Genomic DNA, 26,820 nt, shown 5'->3' with positions numbered 1-26,820 from the left:
CCCGGAGTTCTGGGCAGAGCGATGGCTGGGTCTGCAGAGGCCAGTAGGGGCCGGGTGACGGAAGCCACTGAAGGGCAGGACCGTGGTAAGTTGTGTATTTAGGACAGGGATCTAGGGTCACACCTGCAGTTCTGTGTGTACTCGATGCTGACGTGATGTGCCCCGAGACAGGGATTTCAGGAGAAGCATGTGTGAGGGCCTGGGCGAGTTCAGTTGAGAACTGTTGTTGTAAGGTGCCAAGGAGACCTTCAAAAACAGCCATTTAGCAGGAAGGGCAGTGGTGCAGGCTGGAGATAAAGATTTCCAGATGCAGCTGGTCTAGGCTAGGGCTCAGGAATCTGTAATTTTAGGACATTTCCTGGGTGATTCTGACCATCAGCCATGTTTGAGAACCAATGGTCCAAAGTGAATTGAAACACTGTGTCCATGCGACAGTGTGTTAATGCGTGTGTGTATTTATAGTTCCCCAGTGAGATCTTACGTGTCTATCTACCCACCTTTCTTCCTTCTGCCTGTTAAGTGCCAGGTGCAATCTCTGATCTCAGAGCTCTCATTGTAGCAAAGGCAAAATCAGAGCGTGTAACTCTTTGTGCCTTCCATGTGTAGCCCCAGGCGGCCAGCGCTCAGTCGGTGACTGGGAATTACTCTATTGATACGATGAGAAACCCAGGCTTCAGGGGGCCTGTCGGCTCGGCAGGTGCAGAAGTAGCCTGCCTGGCTTGTAACTCCCTCTGAGCTCCCCCTTATTGCACCTCAGACATGTTGGCAACCCCACTGGCCTCCTCGTTCCACCCCTGGGGGACTTCAGCGTTTCTTGGATGATCGATTTCTTTCAACAGTCCTTTTACAGATGGGGAAGCTGAGACTCAGTACATTTCCCAGCATCCCCAAGCTGGTATGTGGTGAGGTTGGGGTTTGAACTCAGATCAACAGAATGAACTTGATCCATATTAGTGCCTCACTGATAAAACCAAAATTAATGTCATAGTAGAACACTTAGCATTAACAATACCTACTACCTTAATCCTGGGCCATAGGAGGACAAAATTATTACACAAATCAACTTTTTTAAAACACTGATTTTTGTTTGATCAAAGTAAGCATTTGTAAAAAGGTGAGAAATAGGGTGTTCGTTTACTCTTCTGCCTCTCCCTCCCCAAACACACACAATCTTTATTATTGTATTACCTCTGAATTCGGATTTTAATTTAATATACATAAAGAAACCCCAGCAAATGATGGCAGGCTCAAAAGACTATTCACGGGTAATTCAAACACGTTAGCCCCAAAGACACCAAATACAAATTATGTATGATACATCAGTCATTCTTTTTTCCCATAAATCTTGAAAATAAAAATTGGCTTTAGCTTCTCATTTTTAATGTGCTGTCCCGCTTTGAATTATGTAAAGTTCCCAAAGATATGAACATCTCTATATACACAGAAGCAGGGTAGCAGGACGCATGACTGTACATTTTTCACACTTCAAGAAAAAATTGTGGAAAACTTGCTTTGAACCTGCTCTTCAATTCTCAAAGGAAGCTAATTTGAAAGATTTGTCAATCTAACTTTTTAAGTGGCCAAACTATTTTTTATTTGAAAATAACATAAAATTGGAAGTTGGACTAAGCTGCTGGAAAGAAGAAGGAACGGCTCTGCCTTCCCTAAGCTTCGCAGGTAGGAAGCAGGTCGGAACTGACGAGGAAGAAGGGAGTCCGTTTAACCTGTCCTCCATGCCGTGGAGTCACAGCTGCTCGCCACCCGGGTTTAAACGGCCCCATTTCCCTAGAAGGTGGAAAACGGTAATTGATTATGACGTTGTTCTTTTTTTTTCTTCCTCTCCCCTCCCCATCACTCCTGCTGCTTGCTGGGCACCCACTGAATGTTTTCTACACTTTTCTGATTTTGTTTCTGAGCTTTATTCTATTACTTACCCGTGTTTAGGTTATAGGAGTTGAAGCTTGACTTTATTTTGCATCATTTGTCATTAAAAATAATTTTGAGAAGAGGCACAGAGAGCGCCAGGGATGTCTCTAAAGCCACAGCCAGTAAGTAGAGGAGCCTGGAATTGAACCTGGGAGGTTGAACCCGGAGGTCAGGCTCCTTTACCTTGGAGCTATGCTGCCTCCCTGACCTCCATACTCTGAGTAAATAACAAACAGTACAAAGTCCTGAGTCTTCTAATGGCTGAAATGGACACATATTTACCCCCCCGTTCAGACACTCAGAAACCTTGGGAAGTAGGTTTAATATCCACATTCTACAGGCAAAGAAAGAAGTGAGGGCAACTGACTTGGCCAAGACGGCACAGCTGGCAGCCCACCCCCATCTGGTAGCTCGTGTTTGAAGGCACGTTTCCATCTCCCACCTCAGGTGAGGACTGTGCCAGCTCGGGACCCTCTCAGTAAATGCTCCTGCCCAAGTGGGTGGAGGTGGATCTGCACTCTCTGTAGAAGGTAGGCAGGAGGCGGTGGCGTGACAAAGACTCGGGAAGTTAGGCTCTCAGGTCACTCAGGCTAAGTAACTAGGCCAGGGGCCCGTCTTTCCCCAGCGTCCTCCTGGGGCAGGAATGCCGACCAGCTGTGTGAGAGGCGAGCTGCCGACAGGGAAGGAATCCTCCGCAGATTGATTTTTAAAATATGTGGCTTGCTTGTGCGCTGAAATATTTAGTAGAGGGGTTTCATGATGTTTGCAAATCACCTTCCAAGGGTTCGGAAAGAGAGTGAGCCAATATTAACAATTTGTGGGTCCAGGTGAAAAATATACAGGTGTTCATTGTACTGTTCTTTTAAATTTTACGTAGATTTGAAGTTTTCCAAATCAAAAGTTAGAGAAGAAAGAAGGAAGGAATGGAAGGAGGGAGAAGAGAATTCTGGTGATGTTCATTCACCCTCTGTGATTCCCCGGTGCTCCTGCACTGGCGACTGTGGGCTCTATCTGCTTTCTTGACGGTCAAGTGATTTATTCATTAAAACCGCTAAAATATGGTATCTGAGTAGATGACTCCCTGAAAAGAGTCAGTGTACCGGCACCTCTGGGTATATCCTTAAATTTATAGATGACCCTCAGATTTAGTAAACTACCTTTTTCTATTTGAAGAGCAGTTGTATTTCCAATAAATCTTGCAACAAAAATTTGCTACCTAACTAAAAAATATAACTGTCTTCTGTGAAAGCAGAAAAAGAAGTCATATCAGTGTTTGAAATAAACTAGCTGACTTAGCAAGCATGAGTTCATTTTGGATGAATTACAAGAGTCAAATGCTCAATGTTCTTAACAACTATCAGAAAAGTAATTTTTATGGATTACTAACTTGTAGTTTTCTTTTCTCCCCGATTGTGTTGAAAGATCCAAAATTTTAAATCCAACACAATAGAATTGAAAATTTATAGAACAAAACCTCAATAGTCAGTGAAATTTATTTGTAATATGTGCATTTTACAGTTGCTTTTTTGGAACTTTTTATTTATATTTTAAAATATATGGTTGTTAAACTTTTTGTGAATAATGTAAGTTAGAAGGAAGGAAAAAAGTCAAAGCTTCTTACCAACAATTGTCATTTAACATTTTGGTTGGATTTCCTTTTGGTCTTTTTTCTATTCACAGTGTTTGTTTTTCTCATTTATATAATTGTATATTCTGTATACAGTTTTTGCGTCTTGTTCTTTTTAAATAGCACTCTCACAAGCATTTTCTTTATTATTACAGTTTTGAAAAAAATCCTTTTAAGGTAGGGGAATGAAAACAATGAAAAGGAACTGTGAGAGGACATATGAGAAATTCCAGCCCCTTCCCTTGGTGGAGGACTGGGGAGCTGTGGATGGGAGACAAGGGCGGGACGCAGACTTTCCAGCTGAACACCTCTGCGTGTGTCTGTGTGTACACATGCACACAAGTTTTGGCCTAAGTGCACATAATGCTTGTTAGAAATTTAAAGAAAATTATCTGAATCATTTAAAATTTGGGCCTAATATTAAGTAGCTAGACCTTTATTTACATTTTTTTTACATAATTCCCCAATTGGGGAACTCTCGGGTTCTGTTTAATTTTTTTCCTCATACGTCAATCTGTGTTTTAAATAACTGTGTGTGTGTGTGAATAATTGCCTGATCTGTTTTGGTCATTAGTCGAAATAATCACTCTGTCTTACTGTCCACAGGTTATTTTTATTTTTCATATTGCTGTTGATAATTTGCAATCCTATTTGGAGACTAAATCCTCAGTGGTTTCCTTTTTTCCCCCCTCACTAAGAACCATTTCTCTCTTCTCTATCAGAAATCTCATCCAAATATCAGCTTTGCACTGGTATGTTCTGTTCTTTTCCAGGGAAAGGAAAATACCCTGAGGCCTGCTCCAGATTTCACTTGGCAACGTTAGCCCACTGACTAGACCTGTTTAGGAAAGAGCGAGAACTTTAGGGGCCGGACCGTGATGTGTTATTGCTGACGATATGTGCATTTGACAGGTGCCCGCTTCCTGGGGACCTTCATAAAGACATTATTGTGAACGTCTATAGGTACGTGGAGCTCTCTGCCTCCAGGACAACGGTCACCTGTGAAGCTGGTCAGCTTCAGCCTGGGCGCACTAACTTGCACAGAGAGCAGAACTTCTGGGTTCCAGCCACACAATGTCACTGTATGCCTGAGCTGATGCAGGGGGCTGCCTGGGCTTTCCAGCCTGGCTCTGGTCTTCTGCAGCCGCCACCCTCCCCATATTCTCATCCCATTTGCGCTGCAGGCCTGCCTTGACCTCTTGCATGCTGAGAAGAAAGGACAAAGATCTTAGCTTACCCCACAGCATCCACAGCACTGGCAGTCTCCGCACAGGGTCCCCAGGAGGCCGTTGATCACCTGGATGGTGCAGAGAAGCATCTGAATTATTCCTATGACCAGCAGGATGGAGAAGAGGCTCAGATTCCAGGGGACCACGTCGGCAGGCTCTCGGCATTTACTCCACAAGGCTTTGTCACCCAGGTAATCCCTGTCGGGGACGTGGGATAGAAAGGTGACAACTGTAAGAAGTCACAATACCCGAGACTAGAAAGTCAACATAGTGGGTTTTCTTTTGCAATAGTTTCCATCCAAAACATAAGCTCCATAAGAAAAATATTCCATAATGACAACACTTTTAAAAACAATACCTAACTTTTCATTGATTATAGACTATGCGCCAGATCCTGTTCTAAACATCTCACAGATATTCACTCATTTATTTCTCATAGAAGGCTTATGGTTCTTTTTTTCCATTTCACAAATAAGGACATCGAGGTACAGAGAGGTCAGGCAACTTGCCCCTGGGACACACAGCTACTAAGTGACAGAGTGATTTTTGTGAGGTGACCAAGAAGATGGGGAAATTTAGTACCTATTATGGGTCCAGGAAAATGAAGACACTCCAGGAGTAGAATCTCACACATGTTCACGGCCTTGATCCTACCCATTGTCATTACATCCTTTGGACTTTTGACAAGTTATCTGTCAAGGCTGCCGGCCATAAAAAGTACAATGGTGTCTACAGTTAACAGGAAAGGCTTGATTTTTTTAAGGCCTAATTCTAGCCAAATTGTGAATTTGACTCAACTATATTTTTGTTAACATGTATGGATTCCACATACAAAAAGATTTAATTAATTAAAAGGAAGAAATAATCTGCTACCTTGAAACATATTCTACAAAAACCCTGAAAGAGGAGAAACTGCAATTATTTATAAAATATACGTACTAGGAGTCCGCTGCAATATACAGAGCATTGTGCCTTGAAGGAGAAATGCGAAGGATGCTATCTTTAAGACAAAGACAAAGTAAAGTGGGAAATCCTGTGGGTTATTATGATTCCTCCTCACCTTCTTAGAGCCACAGACTGGCATCTCCCTCTTCCTTTGTGCGTCCTCTGTCCTTTCAAGGCCTCAATGGGAAACTGCATCTGGCTACTAAACTCACATCCACCCTCTTGTTTTCAGATCTTTTTGATGACCCCTGTTTCTGAGGAATTCTCCTGTGCATCAGTGCACACATTTTAAATACATTGTGTTACAATTTTGACAAGTCTCTGAAATGTTGGCAGATGCCCTGGAGGTTCACAGAGCAGAAGGAATAAGGGAAAGCCCAAGCATTTTGCTTTTGATTTGTAAGTGAAAGCTTGTTGATAGCATTGGTCCACCTGCCATAAGAGTGGGGTTCTCCTGCTTGCTGGCGGTGACTGGTGCACTTGACTGTATGATGGGAATACCCTCATCTATCAAGTCCCAGGGTTGAGTGAAGATTAATGTTAACCCTAGTCAAGTGCATAGAACAGGGCGCAGCACACAACAAGCACTCCGTGGATGCTGGCGTTGGCATTATTTAACTTAATTGGAGCCCTCTGGTTTGAAGGAAAGAGCCTGAGATTTTGGATTCAGATGGACCCGGGTTTGAGTCCAAGCATTCCTCTTACTACTCCTCCTGCAAGTTACGTCCCCCCGCCCCCAAGCATCAGTTTCTTCATCTGTAAAATGGGCTGACAACAGCCCCACAACTGTGCAAGTTCACTGAGATGACACCCCCCCGTGTGTTGTTTTATAAGATGTCTTTTCAGTACTGATAAATTTTAAACACTCATCTTTCTGTTCTGCGCTTTTCCGTGTCAGTCCTTTCTATCTTTACAACTTTTAAGCTTGATGATGATAAGAGGTTCTAAAGAGACAATACTTTCCAGGCACAAGTTGTAAAGAAAAGATCCTAAAAGGAAGTAACTGGCAATCCTGAGTTCTTCTTTCCTCGGAAGTTTGTTCAGTGGTGAGACGACAGCACCTCCTGGTGGTGAGATTGTGAAACGCTCCCGGGGGACGCGGATGCCGGGATGGAGTTTGGGCGCCTGGATGTCCTCTCAGGCCACTCCTGCTGCTGCCTCGCCACCGACAAACCACCACGGAGAGCCTTCCAGGACCTTCTCTTCCCGCAAACTCGGGTTCTGAGACTCTCAGAGATCCCACAATGATTGCTGCGTCCAGCTCTCAGGCCCCAGGTGAGAGGGGCCCTAATTTTTCACAGCCCGGCAGTTAATCATGTTTCCACATTCTGTGAAGCAAGGAGAGCTGAGGCAGTGTAAACTGACTTAACTGGAATTTTAAAACATCCCATCCCTGCGAAGGGCATTTCCACCTGAGCTGCGGTAACGCCGTCAACGTTGGAGCAGAAAGCCACGGGTTTCATGAAACACACTTCTTGCTGGCGACAGAGGCAGCTGAAGGAAGAGGGGAGCCTGAAGGCCTTGCCTGGCCCACTCGACCTGGCCAACTCGGGGCCACCTCCTCCGGGACCCACTCCCTGATGCTCCTCCTGCCCTCAGCTGGCTTCCGTACCCTTCTGTGCTTCGTGGCACTGTGATCCCTCTGGAATGGAGCACCAGGCCCCTTTGCCACCATCGTCTGTCCATTTGTCCATCTTCGGGACTGAACACCCACAAGGCAGAGACCATGTCCCCTCTGTCTGTCCCCAGCTCTAGCAGCTTTCATGTGCAGGGTCCTGCCCTTGTGCTGGGCACTGGCTAGCTGCCTTGTGTCACCTTCCCCAATCTCTCAAGGACGTGCTTCTTTATCTGGCCACACCTGCCATGGAGTAGCCTTCAGGAAGCATTCACAGAGGGAAGGGACGTCCACCACCACACAGATTAAGAAACGGAAGTGCCTGGATTTGATCTTAGTTCTTCTGACTCCAAAGCCAGTGCTCTGAATCATTACACGACTCCCTCTATGTGAGTCATTATATCCCTTTAGGATATTTGAAACATGATTTCTTGTGAAATTCGATTTACACAATACACCTGTAATAGTGTGTCATCAAGGTTTACCTACGCCGTGGTAAAGAGATGATTCTCCTTGAAGCTTCACATGGCTGGTTGAAAAGATTGAAATTAAATCATGAAATCATTATAAAGGCATAAGATTTTAGAAGGTTCTAATGTATAATAATAAATTCCATTCATGGTAGGGAGTTACATTCATGAAAACGAAGAATGAGGCGGGCGGTACCTGGCAGCCATTGTGCCACAGGCTGTATGCACATCACGTTATTCCACTCTTGCCTGAAGCTGTGAGCTAGGCCTTGCTGTTACCCCATTTCACAGAGGCAGAGCTGAGAGGTCACACCCCTGGTGTGTGACAGAGGTGGTACTGGACCCCGAGTCCAGTCAGGCCAAGGGCAAAGCCGGTTCTTAACATCCGTGGGTGTTTCCTGCTTCCTGAAAGCTGGGAATGTGTGGTCCCTCCCATGTGACCCTTTGGATGTGGCTGCCAGCGTGAGGGAACGTGGCTCCTTGCTCATAAGTCATCCTTGAATTGCGGATGCAGATGGTCTTCACTGAAAGGCCAGGCCGACCGCTGAACTGTATTTAGCCTGTGTCTTGGCAGGCCAGTGCTCCCCTGGCCACCCACCTCCTTCCTGAGGGAGTGGCGAGGGAGGGTGGCCTGGCTGGGGGGCCTGTGTTTGGCTGTGTCCCTGGCCCTCCCCACTGCTGCACGTCCTTGGCCCTTCCTCCAGCTCTCCCCGCACAGCAGTCCCAGGCCCCTGTAAGCTGCTTCCCTTTCAGCAGCTCAGGGTCAGCAGAGGTGGCTATTGTCTTAGAAAGGAAGACCTTGGATGGGGAAGGTCCTACTTCAAAGAAGCCAAGAGGCTTCGAAATCTCCCAGGTTTCTTTTTCCTTCTGGGATGTCTCCTCAGTATGGTTCTCATGGCAGAAAAAGTTAAGCGTCTTTGCCCCTTTAATGTAGTCGCCAACAAACATTTCTGAAGAAAACAGTGCTAAATTCTATGGCGTTGAAGAGCCCTGGATTTTGTGCCCCAAGGTGGAATCTCAGAGTCCGCCTTGCTGACCTCCCCCTACCCCTCCACCTCATCACATCCTGATGATTCCGTCTGAGCTGTGCCTCCTCTTTTGAGCTCCAACGCCACGGCCTTGCAGATGCTCATGATGTCATCTGGGTTATTTCTCCAACTTCCTCCTTGGCTCTGTCTTCAGTTACTGGGCCCTTCTGTTCATCCTCCGTGTCACTCCCATCACAATCATCGTAAAACTCCCAAGTGTTTGTGGCATGTCCTGCCTGAAGTCCTCTGCCATTCCCTGATGTCCTGAATCCAGGCTGCCTCTCAGTCTCCCTTTCATGTGGCGTCCCTTCAGCTCCTCTCCCCACGTTCACCCTGAGCTTCCAGCCACACGGGGTCCTGACGTTCACTGAGTAGGACGGGCCTCTCCGCGGTTGCCTCAGGACTTGCCGCTCTCTGCCTGAGACAGGCTTCCCCTCCCTCCTGGAAGGCACACTTCTGCTCATCCGCAAGCCAGCCCACGTCACCTTCTCGAAGAAGTTCCCCTCACACTCCTCCATCTCACCGCTTTCTGTGCTGCGAGCATGTCCTGTATTGTCACCCTAACCGACCATGTGCTCATGGGGTGGAGACCCTGTCTGCCCTTCTTTGCTCCATGTTTGGGACAGGCTTCAGCACAAAGTAGGGTGCTGCCAAGGGTTTTGTTTCTAATTCTCCTTCTACTAATTACTAGCTGTGCAGCCCGGGGCAAATGAACCTTTTTGAACTTCATTTTCCTACTCGAGGGATATGAATTCTCCTCAGATTTATTAGGAAGATTAAGTATGACAGAACACAGCCCTTAAGTGTTAAGAGGAGGAGGAAGGGGAGGAGAAGGAGGGGGGAGCGGCTCCCACTGCCGCTATTGATGATAGAGGAAGAGCGACCACTGTCCCGTCCTTTTTTCGGGCTCACGTGGTGGTTCATCCTCTCTACTCACTAGGTAGCTGTGTGTGCGTTAGGTTTGCAGCTAGCAGGACGACGGCCACGTTGCTTCCACACGGGACCTGACGGGAAGGAGTCCGTGGTATAGGAAAGAAGATTGGAGACAAAGGTCCCCGAGCTTTGCTAGGTGGAATCTCTACAAAGGCAGATAGTGCGAACCAATAGCAGTTGTGTTCTAGATAAAGCACTGTGCCTCGAAGTCAGGAAACTTGGACTCAGTGTTCTTTGGGGCAAGTCACTTGTCCTCTCTGGGCCTCGCTCTCTTCGCCTGGAGGGGGGTTAACTAATCTCACAGGCCTCTTGTGAGGATCGAATGGGACACTGTGGCTGGAAGCGCTTTGGTGACTGAAAACACAAGCCACAGGAGGCTGGGTTATTGTCCCAGGACAGTCAAGGGGAGCCCCTGGCTCAGGGAAGGTTTAGAGCTGGCAGCGGGAGAGGAGGCCAAAAAGGGAACGTGAGCTCTGGCCTCAGAAGACAGGAGGAGGATGTCGGAGAAGACGGGACACAGAGGAGACCTGCCAGGTGGCGGAGGACGATGGAGACCACTCCCCGGGCCCTGAACTGGGGCCTGTTTCCCACCTTAGTGGAGAGTGGACTTACACGTTGGGTGGGATTAAATTCTACCATGGGGACATGAGGGAAAAACCAGGAATCACTCTTATCCTCTAAATGCCCCGGAAAGTGTGGTATCTATGGTTTTGTAACTCACCCCATACCGGCATTTTTGATCTTTTGATAGTTTGAAGCCACTATGCAGATGCCTAAGTGTTCAGATCTTCCTCCCTTAAGATAATTATCAAAGCCATCCAGCGAGCAGAGGATGGAGGATTCTGGAACGTTCCTGCTTGCCTGCACAGTTTATTCTGTTTGTATTGTTAACCTGCTCTAGTCTGATACTCGTTATTGGGTGGGTGAGTTGTGAGGAGTAGACAGAATAACATACACGGAAGCATTCAGCACAGAACAGTGTGCGGTACGTGGCCGTGACGGGGATGAAAGCCTGCTTCCCTGCAAGGACAAACACGGAGAACTTTGAAAAGCGGTCTCCTGTCCTCCCCCCAAGCTGGCATTTCCTGTGCTGGCCCTCGACCCAGCGGTCACTCTGTTGACCCTGGGCCTCGGTCCCCTCCCATCCCACGCAGGGCGTGCATCTGCCAGGCCCTCCCGCTGGCACAGATGAGACCGCCGGACGGCCTTGGAGGGTAACTTGGCATCTGCCATGTTTCCTTTCACCCTCCTTTGTTTTGGATGTAGATTTGTTCTCACTGATGTTCGGTTCATCAAGGGCAGCATCCATCATGTAACAGAACAGATAGAGAACCCATTCGATACAGCACTGAGGCCATTGGTGGGAATAATAGGATAAGGGTCCTTGAAAGAACACGTAGTCTTTAGCTCCACAGACATAGCCGCAGGTGGGAGAGAGTGAGCTATCGGGAGGACCTCAGGGGACTGCTCAGCCTCTGGTGTCTGAATTCTGTGCTCACGGCAGTGGAACCCCAACAGTCCTCTGTGAGGTGAGAGCCCTTCCACAGCCAACTCAGTAGCTCTGGGACTCGCCACCTGAGATGTGAAGATGTTAGAGGCCTCGTACCCCTGTTTAACTGCAGAGCAGCGTGGGGGTGATATTTGTTGTGAACAAACTGAGACCTCGCATGATAACAGAACTGGTACCCTCTAAAGACTGTTCTTGGGGTTCTTTAGACTCACTATATATCAATACATAGGGTTTGAGCTAATAAAGTGGTGTCCTATAGACTTTTTAGGCATGGACCCATCCTCCACGTGCAGGAGGACCCAAAGACCATATTTCCTGACCCCCTGGGTGTGTCTGTCACTGCGCCAGGCAGAGGGGCTGTGATGGGAACAACACAGAAGCGGCCCCAGCCCCCTGGAGGCTGGAGTCCGGTGCAGCACCCTCTCATGGGCTGTCTGCGGGATGAAACGCCTATGACCGAGGCGCCAAGCACACTCACCGACAGCCACACGTAGCCGCTGAGCACTTGAAATATGGCTAGCGTGACTGAGGAATTTTCACCTTTATTCATTTAAATGGACTGAGGTTTAAAGAACCACGTGTGGCTCCTGGCTGCTGGATTGGACGGTGCAGGCCGGGGGCAGAAGCGTGCGTGATGCAACAAGACGGAGACTGGAGGCCAGAAGCCACGAGTCTGAGCCCTGGTCTGCCCCTGGCTGGCTGTGTGGCTCTCAGCAAGCCAGCCTTCCACCTGCCTTGGCTCGGACTGACTGCCTCCTGAAGCTGCCGTGGAGATTAAATTACAAAGTTGTAAAACTCAAAAGGTTCTTCATAAACTACAAAGCCCCATGAAAACATCAAGGGTTATTTTAATGAGGTCTATCATCATTAACTCTCGGGAAGAACCTGCAGGGTTTTCAACATCCTCTTCCATAGATGTGCTTTCTGTAAGGGGTTGTTTTGTTGTACCCTGTGGGCCGTCAGTGACAGCCCTTGCACTCTATCAGTGGGCTGCCATCCTTGGTTTCTAGTACGAGATTTGCAATGGGGCCACTACTTTCTGTTTGTGAACATGTTTAGTTGCCTCCTGTTGCTGCTAATAAATGTTTGCGTGCGAGGGGTGGCGCCACATATCTCCTTCCCTCCGGCCAGCCAGGGCGCCCAGTTTCAGTTATTTCCCCTGGCGTCTGTCAACGAGCAGTTAGAGGCAAGACCTTGTGCAACCTCCCTCCGCTGCACAACTCCGGCCCCACCTCAAAGGGGCAGCATGCCTGAGACTTGCACACGGAGGCGACAGATATGTGCCGTGTCTCCCCTCGGCTGCTGATCTGCCTGTGCCCGTGGTGACACCTGGGCCTTGCAGGGTGTGTCTTACCCGTTGTGGAAGGGGTAGGCCCAGGTGCCATTGACCGTGAAACATTTAGGACCCTTGTTGATGGAGATGGCCGAGATGATAAACGAGTATCCAGCACCCAAGAATCCGATCGCAGCGAATATTGTGGAGGTGAACATCTGGAAGAGAAGAAGAGACAGCCAGGTTCCTCAGTGGCCCAGAGGTCACAGAGAGCGCACCTACGCAGCCTGTGGTCGCGCCTGCAGACTGCAGGGAGCGACCGCGTAGGAGCCGATCTTTACAGTGGGGGGGCCTGTGGGGTCTCCCAGAAGGAGTTTGGCGTCTGGTGTCCCCTTCTGCACCCGCAGCCCCATAGCTTTTTCATTGATGACTGAAGTGCTAGCTGTGGTTTGATTTCTTTGAGCCATGGTTTTAACCTCATTCAGGAGAGAATCTCCTTCCTATGAAGGGCTAACGTGGAAGGCCAGGCTATTACAGAATCAAAGAATCTTAGAATTGGAAGCGATCCTAAAAGCGTTCTGGTCCAGTCATCTCCCAGAGGCTACCTCACTGTGGGTCTCAGGCGGGAGGCGGGTTCTGCTGATGAGAAAGGGGAGAAGTCTAGAACTTCTCATTGGTCCTGGTTACATTCCTTGAGGTAAAAAAGCTGAAGTCCAACATCTTTTCCATGTGGTAGCAGACTTTAAAATATCTGAAGATATTTTATATCTTACATAAAAATATTTTATATTTTACATCTCTCCACCCCTTCTGCCCTCTGAAAGGTTTCTCCTCTTCAGGTTACATAGGCCCAACAATTCCAGTTCTTTTAAATTTTTTTTTTTCCTGAGGAAGATTAGCCCTGAACTGACGTCCATGCCAAGCTTCCCCCATTTCATAGGTGGGTTGCCACCATAGCGCAGCTGATAAGTGGTGTAGGTCCGTGCCCAGGATCTGAATCCTTGAACCCTGGGCCGCCAAAGTGGAGGGCACTGAACTTAGCCACTATGCCATGGGGCTGGCCTCTTAATTTTTTTTTTTTTTTTTGAGGAAGATTGGCCCTGAGCTAACATCTGTTGCCAATCTTCCTCTTTTTGCTTGAGGAAGATTGTCGTTGAGCTAACATCTGTGCCAGTCTTTCTCAACTTTGTATGTGGGACGCTGCCACAGCTTGGCTTGATGAGTGGTGTGCAGGTCAAAGCTCAGGATCTGAACCTGCAAACCCTGAGCTGCCGAAGCAGAGTGCATGAACTTAACCACTACACCACCGGGCTGGCCCTCGAAGATTTTTATATGACAGAGATTAATTAGTAAAAAATAGATTGTATGAACATCTTTCTTATTTTGAATTATAAAATCAAAATAGAATTGTAGAATCTGAAAGGCAGACACAATCCTGGAGCCCATCCAGGCTAACGCCCTCTTATGGGTGAAAAAAACTAGGCCCACAGATGCATCATCCATTCTAAGCAGTAATTGCAGAGTAGCATGGAAGCATTAATAATTTTGGATGGAAATAGGGGTGGAAAAGTTATCACCTCTCTTACTTTGGTGACATGATGGTGTAATGCACAGCACAGGAGTTTGAAAGTCAGCAGATTCAGGCTCAGCCTCATCTTTGCTACTTTTCTCTGTGTGATGACTGCATAACGAGCGTACCCTCAGAGTCTTAGTTTTCTCGTCCATAGAGGGGCAGGATGAAGCCCCCCTACAAGGTCCGTCGTAAAACTAGACGTGACAAACTAAGTCAAACGTTATGCAGGCCCCCTTTCCTCTTCCTGTGTTACTGCCAATCTGATCACAGGAGATGTTTGGGAGGAGAGGACCTGACCGTGCCCAGGATCGGGGTCTCTGTGATACTGGAGTTCCACTTTAGCTGGTATTTATTTTCCTATCATACATAAATGTATTTTGGGGGCAACTTTCCAAGACTGAGCTCTGGCCCCACGTGCCTTATGGAGCCTTGTCTGACTTTCCAGGCAGAACCGACCGCTCCCTCCTCCTGTATAAACTGCTGTTACAGCACAGTGCTTGTGACACATTAATGCTCCATGTGTTGTCTGTCTTCCCCAACCAGAGCCCCAGCTCCTTGAAGCGTGGACAGTGAGTTATCTGAAGACCGGACATTGCTCCACCCCTACCACCATCTGTACGGCTTTCCTTCTTCCTAGCTTCTTAAAGGCACCACATAACTACTTGTTGGCTGAAGATTAAGGTTTTATATTAATCATTATTTATATTTCGCCCCTTAATTCTTATGTCTAGGTTATCCTAAATCCATGATCACCATCAAGAATATGTATAAATATAATCTAGGTCACAAGTAGATGAAAATTTTGGTCAATTTATCACATTAGAACAGGCAATCTGTTTTCCAAAGGATGTTTTGTTGAATAATTTCATAAATTGCTGAATTACATAAAGTTAAATAGGTTTTATTCCTGTTGTACTTCTAAGAATCTTTGTGATACGCTCATGTGTGTGAACCTCCAAGAAGCAGACACACTCTGTATGCTGGAACTTTGGGAAAATGATCAGCTCTCGAATTGTCCCTCAGAAGCGCGGGAACTGCCTTGGAGTTGAGCCCTTAGTCCATGTGCCGGGAAATCAGGCTCTTCTCAGATACTTTATGTGAACAGCCAGGTACTGCGTGGGGAAGACATTAGTCAGAAACAACTCATGTTGGATGACAGAATTGTGTAAGGATTTGTTTCATAACACAGATTTATTAATAATCCTAGGAAAGTTGACCTCACAATTCCTAGTTCTGGACATTATAGGTAACACGCCTTTTAAACGGCATCCTACAATGAGCACACTCAGTGTTCGCAACTGTGAGGAGCGTTAGCATATACCTGCAAGAGGCATGTTTTACCGCCTTTGTCTTAGGTAAATGGATATTCGTGACTAAGGGTGAAATTTCAACTGACTGCACCATACATGGATACAAAAATGTCTGTACAAACTGAAATGGAAGAGAAGATGGGCTGTGGGAAACTCGTGTGGCTCAAAAGGTGTCGTTAGTAGCAGCAAAGACATTGATGTCAAAGACGCACGAATATATTTAAAAATAAATGAGTGGGGAGGAGTAATATTTCAAAATAAGTGTATTAAAATGATTTTATATTCTTTTCTACAGCATGTGATTTTATTTTATTTATTTATTTATTTATTTATTTTAAAGATTTTATTTTTTTCCTTTTTCTCCCCAAAGCTCCCCGGTACATAGTTGTGTATTCTTCATTGTGGGTTCCTCCAGTTGTGGCATGTGGGACGCTGCCTCAGAGTGGTCTGATGAGCAGTGCCATGTCCGCGCCCAGGATTCGAACTAACGAAACACTGGGCCGCCTGCTGCGGAGTGCGCGAACTTAACCACTCGGCCACGGGGCCAGCCCCTACAGCATGTGATTTTAAATATGCATATGTATTAATGTTAGTCAAGGGCTTTTTTTGAAACTTCTTTATGGGAAATAAGATTGTTTTAGATTAAGTATTGCCTTATATTTGGGTATATATGGTAATTTGCAGAGTTGTCCAATCTCAGGAACCTATAACTTTTTTCTGTGAGTTCTTGCAAGAACACACTTTGGGAAATGCTGCTCCGATTAAGCGAGAGCTTATCTAGCTAGTTCGCAGTCTCTGAGCCCCCCTCCACACACACACTGCAGCCGAACTGCTGTTCATTCGGATGCAGCTAGTACAACTGGGTGCGGCCCCCACGTCCCAGCACAGCCATGGAAAGCTCACGCTCAGGGGGGTTTCTTCTGATGTTGCCTCTCATCCTTTCAGCGGGAGGTTCTGAGCGGGCTGGAAACATTTTTGACATGGGGTCCTTTGTGATGGATTGGGTTGTTTCAGTGAAAAACAGATTCTATGAAGGAAGGGTCCGTCACATCTTAAAACTGGTTAAAAGTCTTCAAAAGCCAGAATTTCCACTAAATAAATGGTTACATATTCTTACAGTTATATTTTTGTTAAAAAAAAAATCTCAAAAACCATGGAATGCAATCATCTCACTTTCTAGCTAATAAAAATAGCTCCAAACCATGAAAGCCTTGGATGCATTATCTCATTTAATCCTCTCAACAGAGGTGAGTGTTATTATCTACATATCCAGACAGGAAACTAAGACTACAGGAAATTAAGATAATTTCTCTAAGTCAAACACAGAGTACAGTGTTAGGGCTGGGGTCAGTCCATGGCCACTTGCTGCCAAATCTCGTGCTCTTGTGACCTTCTCAAGTCACACATCTAGGAGGTGGCTAGGTTAGGTTAAGAACCAGGGTCTCCTCCCCCCCAAGTCCAGGGTCCTGTACCTTCCACCCCTTCAAATACACACACACACACGGCGTGTATTTCAAATACACAGTGACACACACATAAATACACGTTGACACACACTGTGTGTATTTCAAATACACAGTGACACGGTGCCACTAGCACCAGATACTCCGTTATTTGCAAGTTTCCTTGTGAATGGCATTGGTTCTCTCACAGAAATAAAACAACATATAAGGGAAAAATATCTTTTTGCTTACTTGACTTTTGTCTTGAGTTCTAATTATTAGTCAGGAATCATTAAACTACTGATTAAGAACAAAAGAGTATCTGAAATTACTATAATGGAAAAGAAAGACTGCGTTTTCAGGAAGGCAGTTTGGAAGTCTGAGGAAACCTGGGTTCCAACCCCCCAGCATCACCAGCCCCCACCTCTCTAGCCTTGGCTTCCTGTGGTGAAGAGAAGAAAGGGGCGGGTGGTTCTAGAAGGTCCCTTCAGCTAAAATCACCCAGGATTTCACCAACCGCTGGGTGGCAGTGAGAGCAGAAATCTGACTCGTGCATTCCCACTATGTGAGGCGAGTAAAGGATTGTAGATACCACGCCTGGAACAATTTAGCAGGCAAATATTTAAAGACACAAAAAATGAGTACAAATGAAACATTGCTCACTTTAGGCAAGTCTGAGCAAATGAAAAACCAGGTCACATAAAGTATCTATGAGATGATTTTTCCCGTTACAAACAATCCTCTAGACCAGCCCTGTCCAATGGAATTATAATGCAAGCCACAGATGGAATTTAAAGTTTTCTGGTAACCACCATTAAAAGAGTAAAAAACAAAAACAGGTGAGATTAATTTTAGTAATATATTTTCTTTAGCTCAACATATCCAAAATATTATCATTTCAATATATAATCAACATAAAAACTACAGATGAGATGTTTTACATTCTTCTTTCTGTACTGGTTCTTTGAAATCTGGTATTTTATACATATGGTACACCTCAATTTAGATTTGCCACATCCCTCGTGCTCAACGGTCACATGTGGATAGTGGCTGCTGTATTAGACAGCATAGTCTAGAACATTTAAAAAATGGATTTTTGGTAGTAAAAGTTTAAAAAGTGCATAGAGATGATCTGCACTGAATTCATGATTAAGCTTATTCTTAGGAGGGACGGAACTGCGCTAGAGACGAGGAACACAGTGACGCTCAACTGAATCAATGATGTTCTATTTCTTTATAAAACAATCTGAAGAAAAAATGGCGTCAGATTACAGTTTCGTAAAGCTACAGGTGGCATGTTTTGTTTTGTATTCAAATTTGAAGTATCTCACCTTAAGATAAATAAAACAAACATCCCAAACTGGTATTTCAGAACTCTTCCAGAATGGATGAACCACATGAAGCAAGGTACGTTTTCTGTCATTTTGCCTTAAAAAATTTCATTGTTCAGAAGTAAAAAAATTGCCAAACTCACTACTCACAGATATCACCAGTCTTAAAACCAGTCTGGAATAACTTTAATTTATCGTGGGTTTCATGATACAAAATTTTTCGTGTTGAAAGTTGCTGAGATCGAGTGGACCATGTCAGAGAGTAGATGCTCTAACTCAGAGTGATTTCTGTAAACAGGCAGAGGGCCGGGCCTCTCTCTGGAGGAGACGCAGGAATGGGGAACAGAGCTGACGCGTGGTGAGAGGAGGCGCCAGACTCTGGAGTCTGGGTTGGGAGCCTTCCTCTGCAGCGTCTGTACCGCGGACACGCCCTGCCCAGTCTAAACAGAGACAGAGTGGAGACGGTGCTGCTGGGCAGCGGGCAAGGCAGGGGTCACGGGCAGGCCGATCTGGGTCTGCGTCCTGGCTCCTCCCTAATGACCTTGGGAAGTCAATCTCTCTAAGGTTCTCATCTCCACTTCTGTAAAATATGGCGGAATCCTAAGAATACTCCTGAATCCTCAGGGAGATCATGACATGTCAGATAGCTTAATCAATAGGCACTAGGGAATCACAGTGCACATCTCTAGGAACTCAGATGACCCCAGGTGGGGCAGGCTGCTGCATAATGCCCTTCACCGACAGGATACCCAGAAATCTCTTTTGTCTATCCCCAAGTTTTGGATAATTTCCCATGACAATGACAAGCACTTGATAAATGTCATTATTGTATCGCAATATTTTAATTATCATATCCTCACACACTCTTACTTTCCACACATACAGGGAGCATAAATCTGGACAGAAAAAGACGAGTAAGCAGAGGAATTCCTGTACGGTTGCTCAGCACACGTGTCCTGTTCACGTTGCTAAGGAAACGTGTGTGATGTACCCCCTGCAGACACTTTCCTTGAAATGGAAGATAGTGACACCCTCGGATCAGAGACCCTCTGACTCACCATGTGTCAGCTCTAAGACCTCCTCCCACTCAGGCTCTGGAGGCAGATGACGTAGGACGGGACCCCAGCTCTGCCACTGTCCAAGGCGTGTCCTCATGTATTAATGCCCCCCGCTGTCAGCTGGAGGAGGCCCTGGGGGCTCGGAAGGGAGGAAGAGTGGGTGGTCTGGGGACAGGGTTTGCAGAGACTTGGGTAGTAGCAACATGTTGGGGGACATCTCTGGTGGGCATGAGGGGTCCTCCTCAGCAAGGGTTCTAGGAGACTTATGGAGATTGTCTGCAGTGTCTCTTCCCTTAACATCTTGTATTTCCTGCCTCGGCCAGCTCGGGAAAGGGGAGGTCTGGTGGGGGTGTCAGAAGCTTCACTTGCATGCGCCTCAGTTTCCTTATTTATGAAATGGGGCGTTTAATGCCTGACTCAAAGGGGATGGTGAGAATTGAGCCTGATGAAGTATGAAGTCACCTGAAATTCCTCCTGAGGGTTCAGGTCCTTCGTTCATCCAACGAGCACTTATTGAGGACCGTGTGTCCTCAGCACCCCAGGCACTTGGTGCCCCTCGCCCCTTCCCTGCACGCTAATGCTCGCAACATCTTCCCCCATCCCCGCAGTGCCCTTAGTGATCCATTTGACAGCAGAGGATTTTGAAGGATAAAAACCATTTAGTGAAGAAATAGGGTTCCATACTTTATTTCTTCTTTCAAGATAATCTATTATTTCAAAAGAACTGTCTTTCTTAAATGTCCCTCACACTTGCTGTCATTCCAAGGAACCCAGAGCTAGATCTCAGGGAGTCCCTGCTTTCGGCCTCCAGAAGCGCTCCTTGAGGAAGAGCCCGCACAGCAGGCATCCCTGGGGGGCACTGCTGAGCCAGGCATGGGAGGAAGTGCTGGCTGCAACGAGCAGACTAATGCACCACCTGACCAAGATCGTCCTCCCAGGCAGGCCTGTCGACCATCTGGCCCTGCCTGTGGGTGTGGTGGGCCTTTATCTCCCTGATACGCTTTAAGGATGCTGCAGTGCCTGCCTGCCTGCCCTCAATATCTCCTTTATCAGTCTGCCTTCAGTCGCATTATTAAAGACGCTCCTTTGAGGCAAGGCCAGCGTCTTCAAAAGGCTCTTAGTAAAGCACATACTTAACATGAACGAGTTGATAAAATTAATCAGCTGTGCCAGTGGACCCTGAGAGATCCATTTTTTTCAGGATTAGAGGGCAGGCGACCCTGACCAGCCACAGATAAGCTGGCAGGGGGCCACCGAGAACCGCCCTCGAGCAGGAAGAGGTTGAGACCTCAAGACAAACTCAGGGCAGGGCTTTCCAAGCACACCTTGGGAGCAAGCCACCTTCCCCTCACAGTTTTTGCCCCAGGGCTCACTTTTCTCGGCTCTTGTTTAGCCTAATTTACTTAAAAGAGTGCGGATCCCTGGGGCTGGGCTCCAGTCTCCTCTGCCTCTGAGGAGAGCTTACAGCCTTCTGGTTTCTCGGAAGCTGTCAATCAAGTGATCTGAAGATTTTTTCCAGCTCATTGTCTTGTTTTATCTCTCCAGCCACCGCATCCTCTTCTGCTATTGATTCTTCTGTCCTGATTTCACTGCCCGTGGAAAGGGAAGAGAGTGATGCAGCTGCCTTCTGGGGAATATTCCAGAAAGACATAGCAGAGAAGAAAGGAGAGGGCACGGCCAGGAAACAAGTGATAGACAGCAAGGCCGTGGAGACGGCAGCGGGAGTTAACCTACCAGCTTGGCCTGGTCTGTTTCTGCCTCACTGGCCTGTCTACGCAGCAGGATTTGTTAATGTGCCACAGAAGCCCAGCGTTCCTTTAACACCCAGAGGGGAACCCTGTGAGCATCTGGAAAAATAATTCAAATCTTCAGCATTATAGGACCGACCAAAGTATGCTCTTTCTGTTTTCTGACAAAATGTTTGTAAATACTTTTCTTTAAAAAATGACTAATGCTTGGTGCTCCAGATCTTCAGAACATTAAGGAAACACATCTCTAAAGCAGAGTCATGATCTCAGTGGCCCCAAGGGGCAGGGACCCTAAAGGAAGAGCTCAGCCATCCCCAGTGCAGGCCACTGTGTCACAAAACACAGGCCCAGGAGTAACAGGTTAAGTTTTAATGTTTTGAAAAAGAAGGGAGAGATCTAGCTACTTTTTGTGTGAAATCTCTCAATTTTTAAAAGTTGGCAGCTCATTAAAAAGCAAACAAACCCCAAACAAGAAATCCTCTGCTGTGCACCTGGAGTGTGGTCACCCCTGGTCCGGGGCAGCTGTGGCTGGTTGCCTCGGTTTAAAGTCCGGCATGGCTGGTCCTTTGGTGGGCACAGACCCTCCGGAGAGTCCGCTGGTCACTTGGAGGTGTCCTCCTCAAGGCACACCAAGGGCAGACCTCCCCTGGGGGTTACGGAGCCCAGATGGACAACTGGAATGGGCAGACCAAATGTCTCAGGTCCTGTTGACGCAACTGTGTTGGTAAAAACATGACTTTTCTGCCTTCCTCTTGGACTTCACTTAAATCTAGTTAAGAAACACGTTTTGTACAATGCTTTAAATACTATTTCACTTCTCACTGTGGTTATATATACAAACCTAAAAGCAAAAAATAAGCAGAACCTTTGTTTTATATGCACTAATCTTCAGCCTTCCACTCAACACCAGGGAACGAGATTAGATTTCTAAGCAATGATGACCCTGGTCAACATAAGGTTGACATAGGGAAGCCATATTGTAGGAAAGAAACCACATTGTAACTTTGAATGATCTCTGATTAACTAACCCAGACAGGCTCTGTAGATTTTATGGACCTTCCCAGATGCTGTAAGTTGATAGCTCTGTTCCTCTGAGTTCCTTAGGGATGTGATGACCCCCAGCCAGAGAGTCTGTGCTGATGGCCATCATCAATGACCAATAACAACTGAAAGATCAGGGTATAGGGCGTTGCTCTGGTCTCTGCATATCCGGTAAAACAAAAGACCATCAGGAACTGAGACCAGATGTCTGCCCGCATCTGGAGATCAGATGGAGGCCTCATTGGGATTAGGTCTAATTTTCAGGGAGTGTCAAAATTTCCATACTTCTTATCCTGCTGGTCGGACACTTGATTAAAAAATGTGCTTTTAGTGTTCCAAAACTGTTGAGCAGGATACAAAATTCTAATATAAAAATGTCAACATGAAGCCAAGAACAAGAGAATATTTCCAAATGAGTCCTAAACAGTTTCGTTCCTCTAATCCAGATCTATGCCCCAATTCAGCAGGAAGTAGCTAGGTTGGTTGGTCATTGCCCCAAATCCCTCAAGAATGAGGAATACCAAAGAATAGGAGGGATTGAAACTGGCAGAGAGTTAGCCATTGATGATTAAGTAGCTAGGAACTAAAGGGTTTTTCCTTTTTGCAATTACCGATACTAGCTTTTAGCTGTTTAACCCTCCATTGTTAACTGTGCTGCTTAGGCAATATGCTCTCTGACTTCACTATGTTGCTATAGATAACATCTCCCTGGAGCCTGGGTCACCATGGCAATGGGTGTGTGAGCTGTTCTTCAGGAATTAGAATCCCTTTGTCCACTTCAGGCCAGTTGAGACCACCAACTCATCAACTGGGCCCATGCAGATGTCCGATAGCCGACTTTTTGATGTCAAGTGGCTAAAAACTCCACCCCCAGATCATGCTAATGCCGCCATTTTGTGAACATGGGTCCTATGAAGAGGCATGGAATCTGAGTACGCTCGTGCAGATCATCAATGACCTCACCTCTCCTCACCTCCAATCACCTCTCTCCACACTTCAGACCACCTTGCCCCATCCCATAAATATCCCTGAGTCCCCATTTTCAGGGAAGCTAATTTCAGGCTCCTGCTCTCGCTTCCTCACGTGGCTGCCTTGTGAGTAAATCCTGTCTCTGCTGCAATCTCATGGTCTTGGTGTTTGGCTTTCCAGGCGGTGGGCAAAAACGAACCTGGTTCGGTAACAATAACTGTATTTTTCTTTTCATCCAATTTCCTTAATTGCTAATTTCTTTCAAATTCTCATCTCCAACGAATCCCCCCAAAGTCCACAAGCTATGATGGAATTAGATTTCAAGTGGAAAATGAGATATATATGTTTTCTATTCCTTTATAAGTAATTACATAAAAGTATCGTATTATATATAACTTATGCTACGTAATTAGATTAATTGTGGTTAATTTTTACATATCTTTGTAAATGATGATTACATGCTATAATAATAATCATCAGTGCTTCCTTGGGACTCATGATGGTGTCAAGAAGGTGAGAACATTCTCTCTGAATGGTCTTTGATTTCACATGGAAAACTGTAATTGTGTGAACAGTGCCCCAGACTCAACCCTTCATATGTACTCAATAAATCTTTTTTGATTGAATAAATGAGCAAATAATGATGAGAAAGAATGCTAGAAACGATTCTGTTCCAGAACAGATGGCTACCCCTTCCCTGTAAAACAGTTAAGGTGGGCGTGTACAGCTCTTCACTGGGGTCCTGAGCCTCCCAGACAGACATGAACCTTGGAGATGACAGCAGAAGCTGCCCTCACTCGTCAGCCAGCCAGGAATTTCAGTTCTACCTTCTTCATTTTTGCTATATCAATGTACCTGAACTCTTAATATTTTTCTTTAGGTAAACTCTATTTTATTCATTTATGTCACCAACATGCACAAAAGACTAGAATCATTAGCAAACACAAACACAATATTATTGATTTTTTCATTAACGTCGCTTGCATTCCTGGAGCTCGAGACTTGTTCCCCCTTTGTTAGAAAGGGAGATTATGAAGTGTTAGATGTAGTAAAGACTTATTTCCATCAAAATAAGATTTTTTTTCTTGAAAGAATCGAAGAGATTGAAGGGGAATGGAAAAAGGAATGACTTTCTATGTTACTGAAAGAGAGCCCATCAGTGTACCAGCAGAGCTTGTCCTAAACTCGGGAAATTCGTATCTGGTGCGGCGTCCTCATTTTACAGACCAGCAAAGGGAGACAAGAGCAGGGCATGGACTTGCAGTGGCAGAACTGGGACTCACCCCCATGTCCCGGCAGCTTCCCACTCCCCCCGGAATGGCGATGCCCTGCCTCTCTGGCTCGCCTGCTAGAAGACGGATGGCGGCACGAAAAAGAAAGGGAACAGAAGTTGGAGGCAAAACCTGGGGAGGCATGAGTAAGTGCTGGGCCTCTGGGGCTGAGCCCCTGGCAGGGGTCGGATGGGGAGCTGAGAGGACTCCTCGTGAGACGAAGTTACCATCTGTCATCCCGCCCCAGCCCCCCTTTACAGATGGGGCACTGCAGAGCCAGAGAAGACGAAGGACTTGCCCAAAGTCTCAGGGCCCCTCGGTGGCGGAGGGAGACTTACAGCCCATCCCTGCCTTCCAAGCCTGCATTCTACATACGGCATCACTCTAATTTTGTAGCTCTGACATCCCTGCCTATTTGTGAAACCTAAAATGGTACCCGTACCCTTCAAGTTTGAGGGCGATGGTATTTGAAAATTGTACTATTCTTGTTACTTTGCACCAGCGAGAAGAACCCCATCTTTGTGCCTGCACCAGCTGCCCCCAGAATCCTGCCTGGGGCTGGCAACTCGTCCCACCCCCGAGATGCCCAGCACAAGGAGACAGCGCACCCTGGGTCGTTCTGCTGGCCGCCCCCGTGACTCACCGCACATCGCTTCCCGCAGCTCTCGTTGCCGCAGCACCCACAGCAGTCATTGTTCCTCAGGCCCAAGAACACCAGTGCCGGGAAGATCATCTACCAGCAAGAGAAGCAGCTCAGAGCGGGTCCGGGCTGTTAAGGGAGGGCCATGCCTGCCTGGCTGTGTGAGCAGCCACATCCACTATGGGAACACTGTGGCCAGAGGGTATGCCAAGGACAGAGCAGGGCTGTGGGGTCTAAGAGTGGTAGTGAGTATGCAGGTGCCATTAGCTTCAGCGAAGCAAGATTTCAAGATCTGACACCTTAAGTTTCCATTTGGATGTGGATTAGGACAAGTTGTCCACAACTGTCATGAAAAGCGAGTCTCTCTTTCTGAACCCAAGGTTCCCACCCTCTATTGCAAACAGGGGAAGAGAAATCATTAGTGCCCGAGTGGAGGGGGTCCACTGACACCTGCTGCTCTGGGAGGCCTTCAGTCAATCAGTTTGCTAGAAAGTGTGTGTCCAGCTCCTCCCCACCCCCACTATCCTTTTAGAATAAAGAAATTATGTGGCCCTCCATTTGGTTTGTGGATTCAGTTGACCCCTGAGAACTGCCAGCCCATGCTTGGGGACTCAGTACTTAATAAACTCAGTGGACATGTCCTCATCAGGTCCTAATGGACAAGGGAAAAAGAAAGACACTGACTTCGTCATGCAACACGTAGGCTTTTGTTAGAAACTAAATACCTTCCTGGTCAATAAGTACTCAATTTTAAAAGGATGGGGTGAAAATTTTCTTCAGAGGGATTTTAGGGCTTCCCTACTCACCAAGACCCCGCTTCCTAATATTCCTCCGAAAAACCAGACCTCGTCCGAAAGGTTGACGTTGTCATCGATCACTTTTCCTCCGGGGAAAAATAACAGGACGTTAGCCAGGAAGCCAAACACAGCGAGGGGAATGAGGGTGCCCCCCAGGCACTTGGCGCAGCCCCCAGTGCACATGCTGGCAAGGACGGGGGCGAGCTGCGAGAAAAGGCCTCAGCGCGTCCTTCACGGGTCTCTTCTAAGGTGTAGCCAGAGCGTCCTGGAGAGCGTCCCCAGTCCAATCCGTATTTCGGGGCTGAGAAGCCAATCGGCCTGTGCACCGTGCCCTTGGAGTTGCTTCAGCTTCTCAAATGCAGCAGCACCTCGATGACGGTGGCCATTTATACACTCTCTCTGACCTGAAGTCCTTTTTTTTGCACCCCCATAAATGAGATTACATTGAGAGCAATCATTTTGCCATGGAGACCAATAACCTCTGTTAATAATCCACCAGCACAGACAAGACATTCACATTGTTGCGATCGAACACAGAGCTGGAACAAACAGCATTTGGAACTCCTGCACCCTCAATCTGACAATGCCCCTGCCCAGATAAAGAAGTATTTCCCCCAGGCTCTTTATAAATCACTGTGTAATTGAGTTACAGCCCAGCTAAAGTCGTGTCTCCGAAGCACTTAATGGTCTACAGTCCGTCTTTGTCTTTTCCACTGACAGCTTGGAATGCAAAAGAGTTATCCAAAAGAGCTTCTGTTTTCCTTAATATGAAAATAACAATTCGATGGTCTGGCTGGGTATCACTGAGCTCAGGCCTACAGGAATTTTTTTTAAAGGATAAAATCAGAGTAACTTTATTTTATTGCCTGATTGATGTATTTCTGTACTTGTGACTCCACTAAGTTCTACCTCCCTCCTCACATGGTGTGATGGAATTAGCAAAAGCGGTTTTCCCCATCAACTTGTTCAGCTACATCTTCCACGGGGGAATACAAGCCTCCACCTTCACAAGGGGTCAGGGGAAAGAAGGCTGGCGCTGGGTAGAGGCGAGGAAGGATGCTGAGGAATTGACTGGAAGCAGAGC

At 46.7% G+C, this 26,820-nt stretch overlaps 1 protein-coding gene across 1 annotated transcript; it reads right to left on the bottom strand.

Annotated features, from left to right (window-relative positions):
• Positions 1–1,569: 1,569 nt before the first annotated feature.
• On the bottom strand, positions 1,570–26,386 carry TM4SF4 (transmembrane 4 L six family member 4). Its single transcript, XM_014838558.3, has 5 exons — positions 25,746–26,386; positions 24,943–25,032; positions 12,638–12,774; positions 4,791–4,980; positions 1,570–1,785 (listed from the first exon to the last, which is right to left on the bottom strand). Exons 1-5 carry the CDS (start codon positions 25,917–25,919, stop codon positions 1,768–1,770), a joined length of 609 nt encoding a protein of 202 aa, XP_014694044.2. The 5' UTR covers positions 25,920–26,386; the 3' UTR covers positions 1,570–1,767.
• Positions 26,387–26,820: the final 434 nt, after the last annotated feature.

The sequence above is a fragment of the Equus asinus genome, chromosome 21 (genome assembly GCF_041296235.1).
Source record: "Equus asinus isolate D_3611 breed Donkey chromosome 21, EquAss-T2T_v2, whole genome shotgun sequence".
NCBI lineage: Eukaryota > Metazoa > Chordata > Mammalia > Perissodactyla > Equidae > Equus > Equus asinus.
Note: the sequence above shows the minus strand (reverse complement) of the source record. Positions and strands in the feature narration are given on the sequence as shown.

What these genes read in the sequence shown, in the direction of transcription:
- TM4SF4 (XM_014838558.3), bottom strand. Translation starts at nt 25,919, where the DNA reads ATGTGCACTGGGGGCTGCGCCAAGTGCCTGGGGGGCACCCTCATTCCC. An exon ending in TATTAGGAAGCGGGGTCTTG is followed by an intron (nt 25,033 to 25,745) that starts GTGAGTAGGGAA and finishes TCTTGCTGGTAG; the next exon opens with ATGATCTTCCCGGCACTGGT. An exon ending in GCCTACCCCTTCCACAACGG is followed by an intron (nt 4,981 to 12,637) that starts GTAAGACACACC and finishes CGTCCCCGACAG; the next exon opens with GGATTACCTGGGTGACAAAG.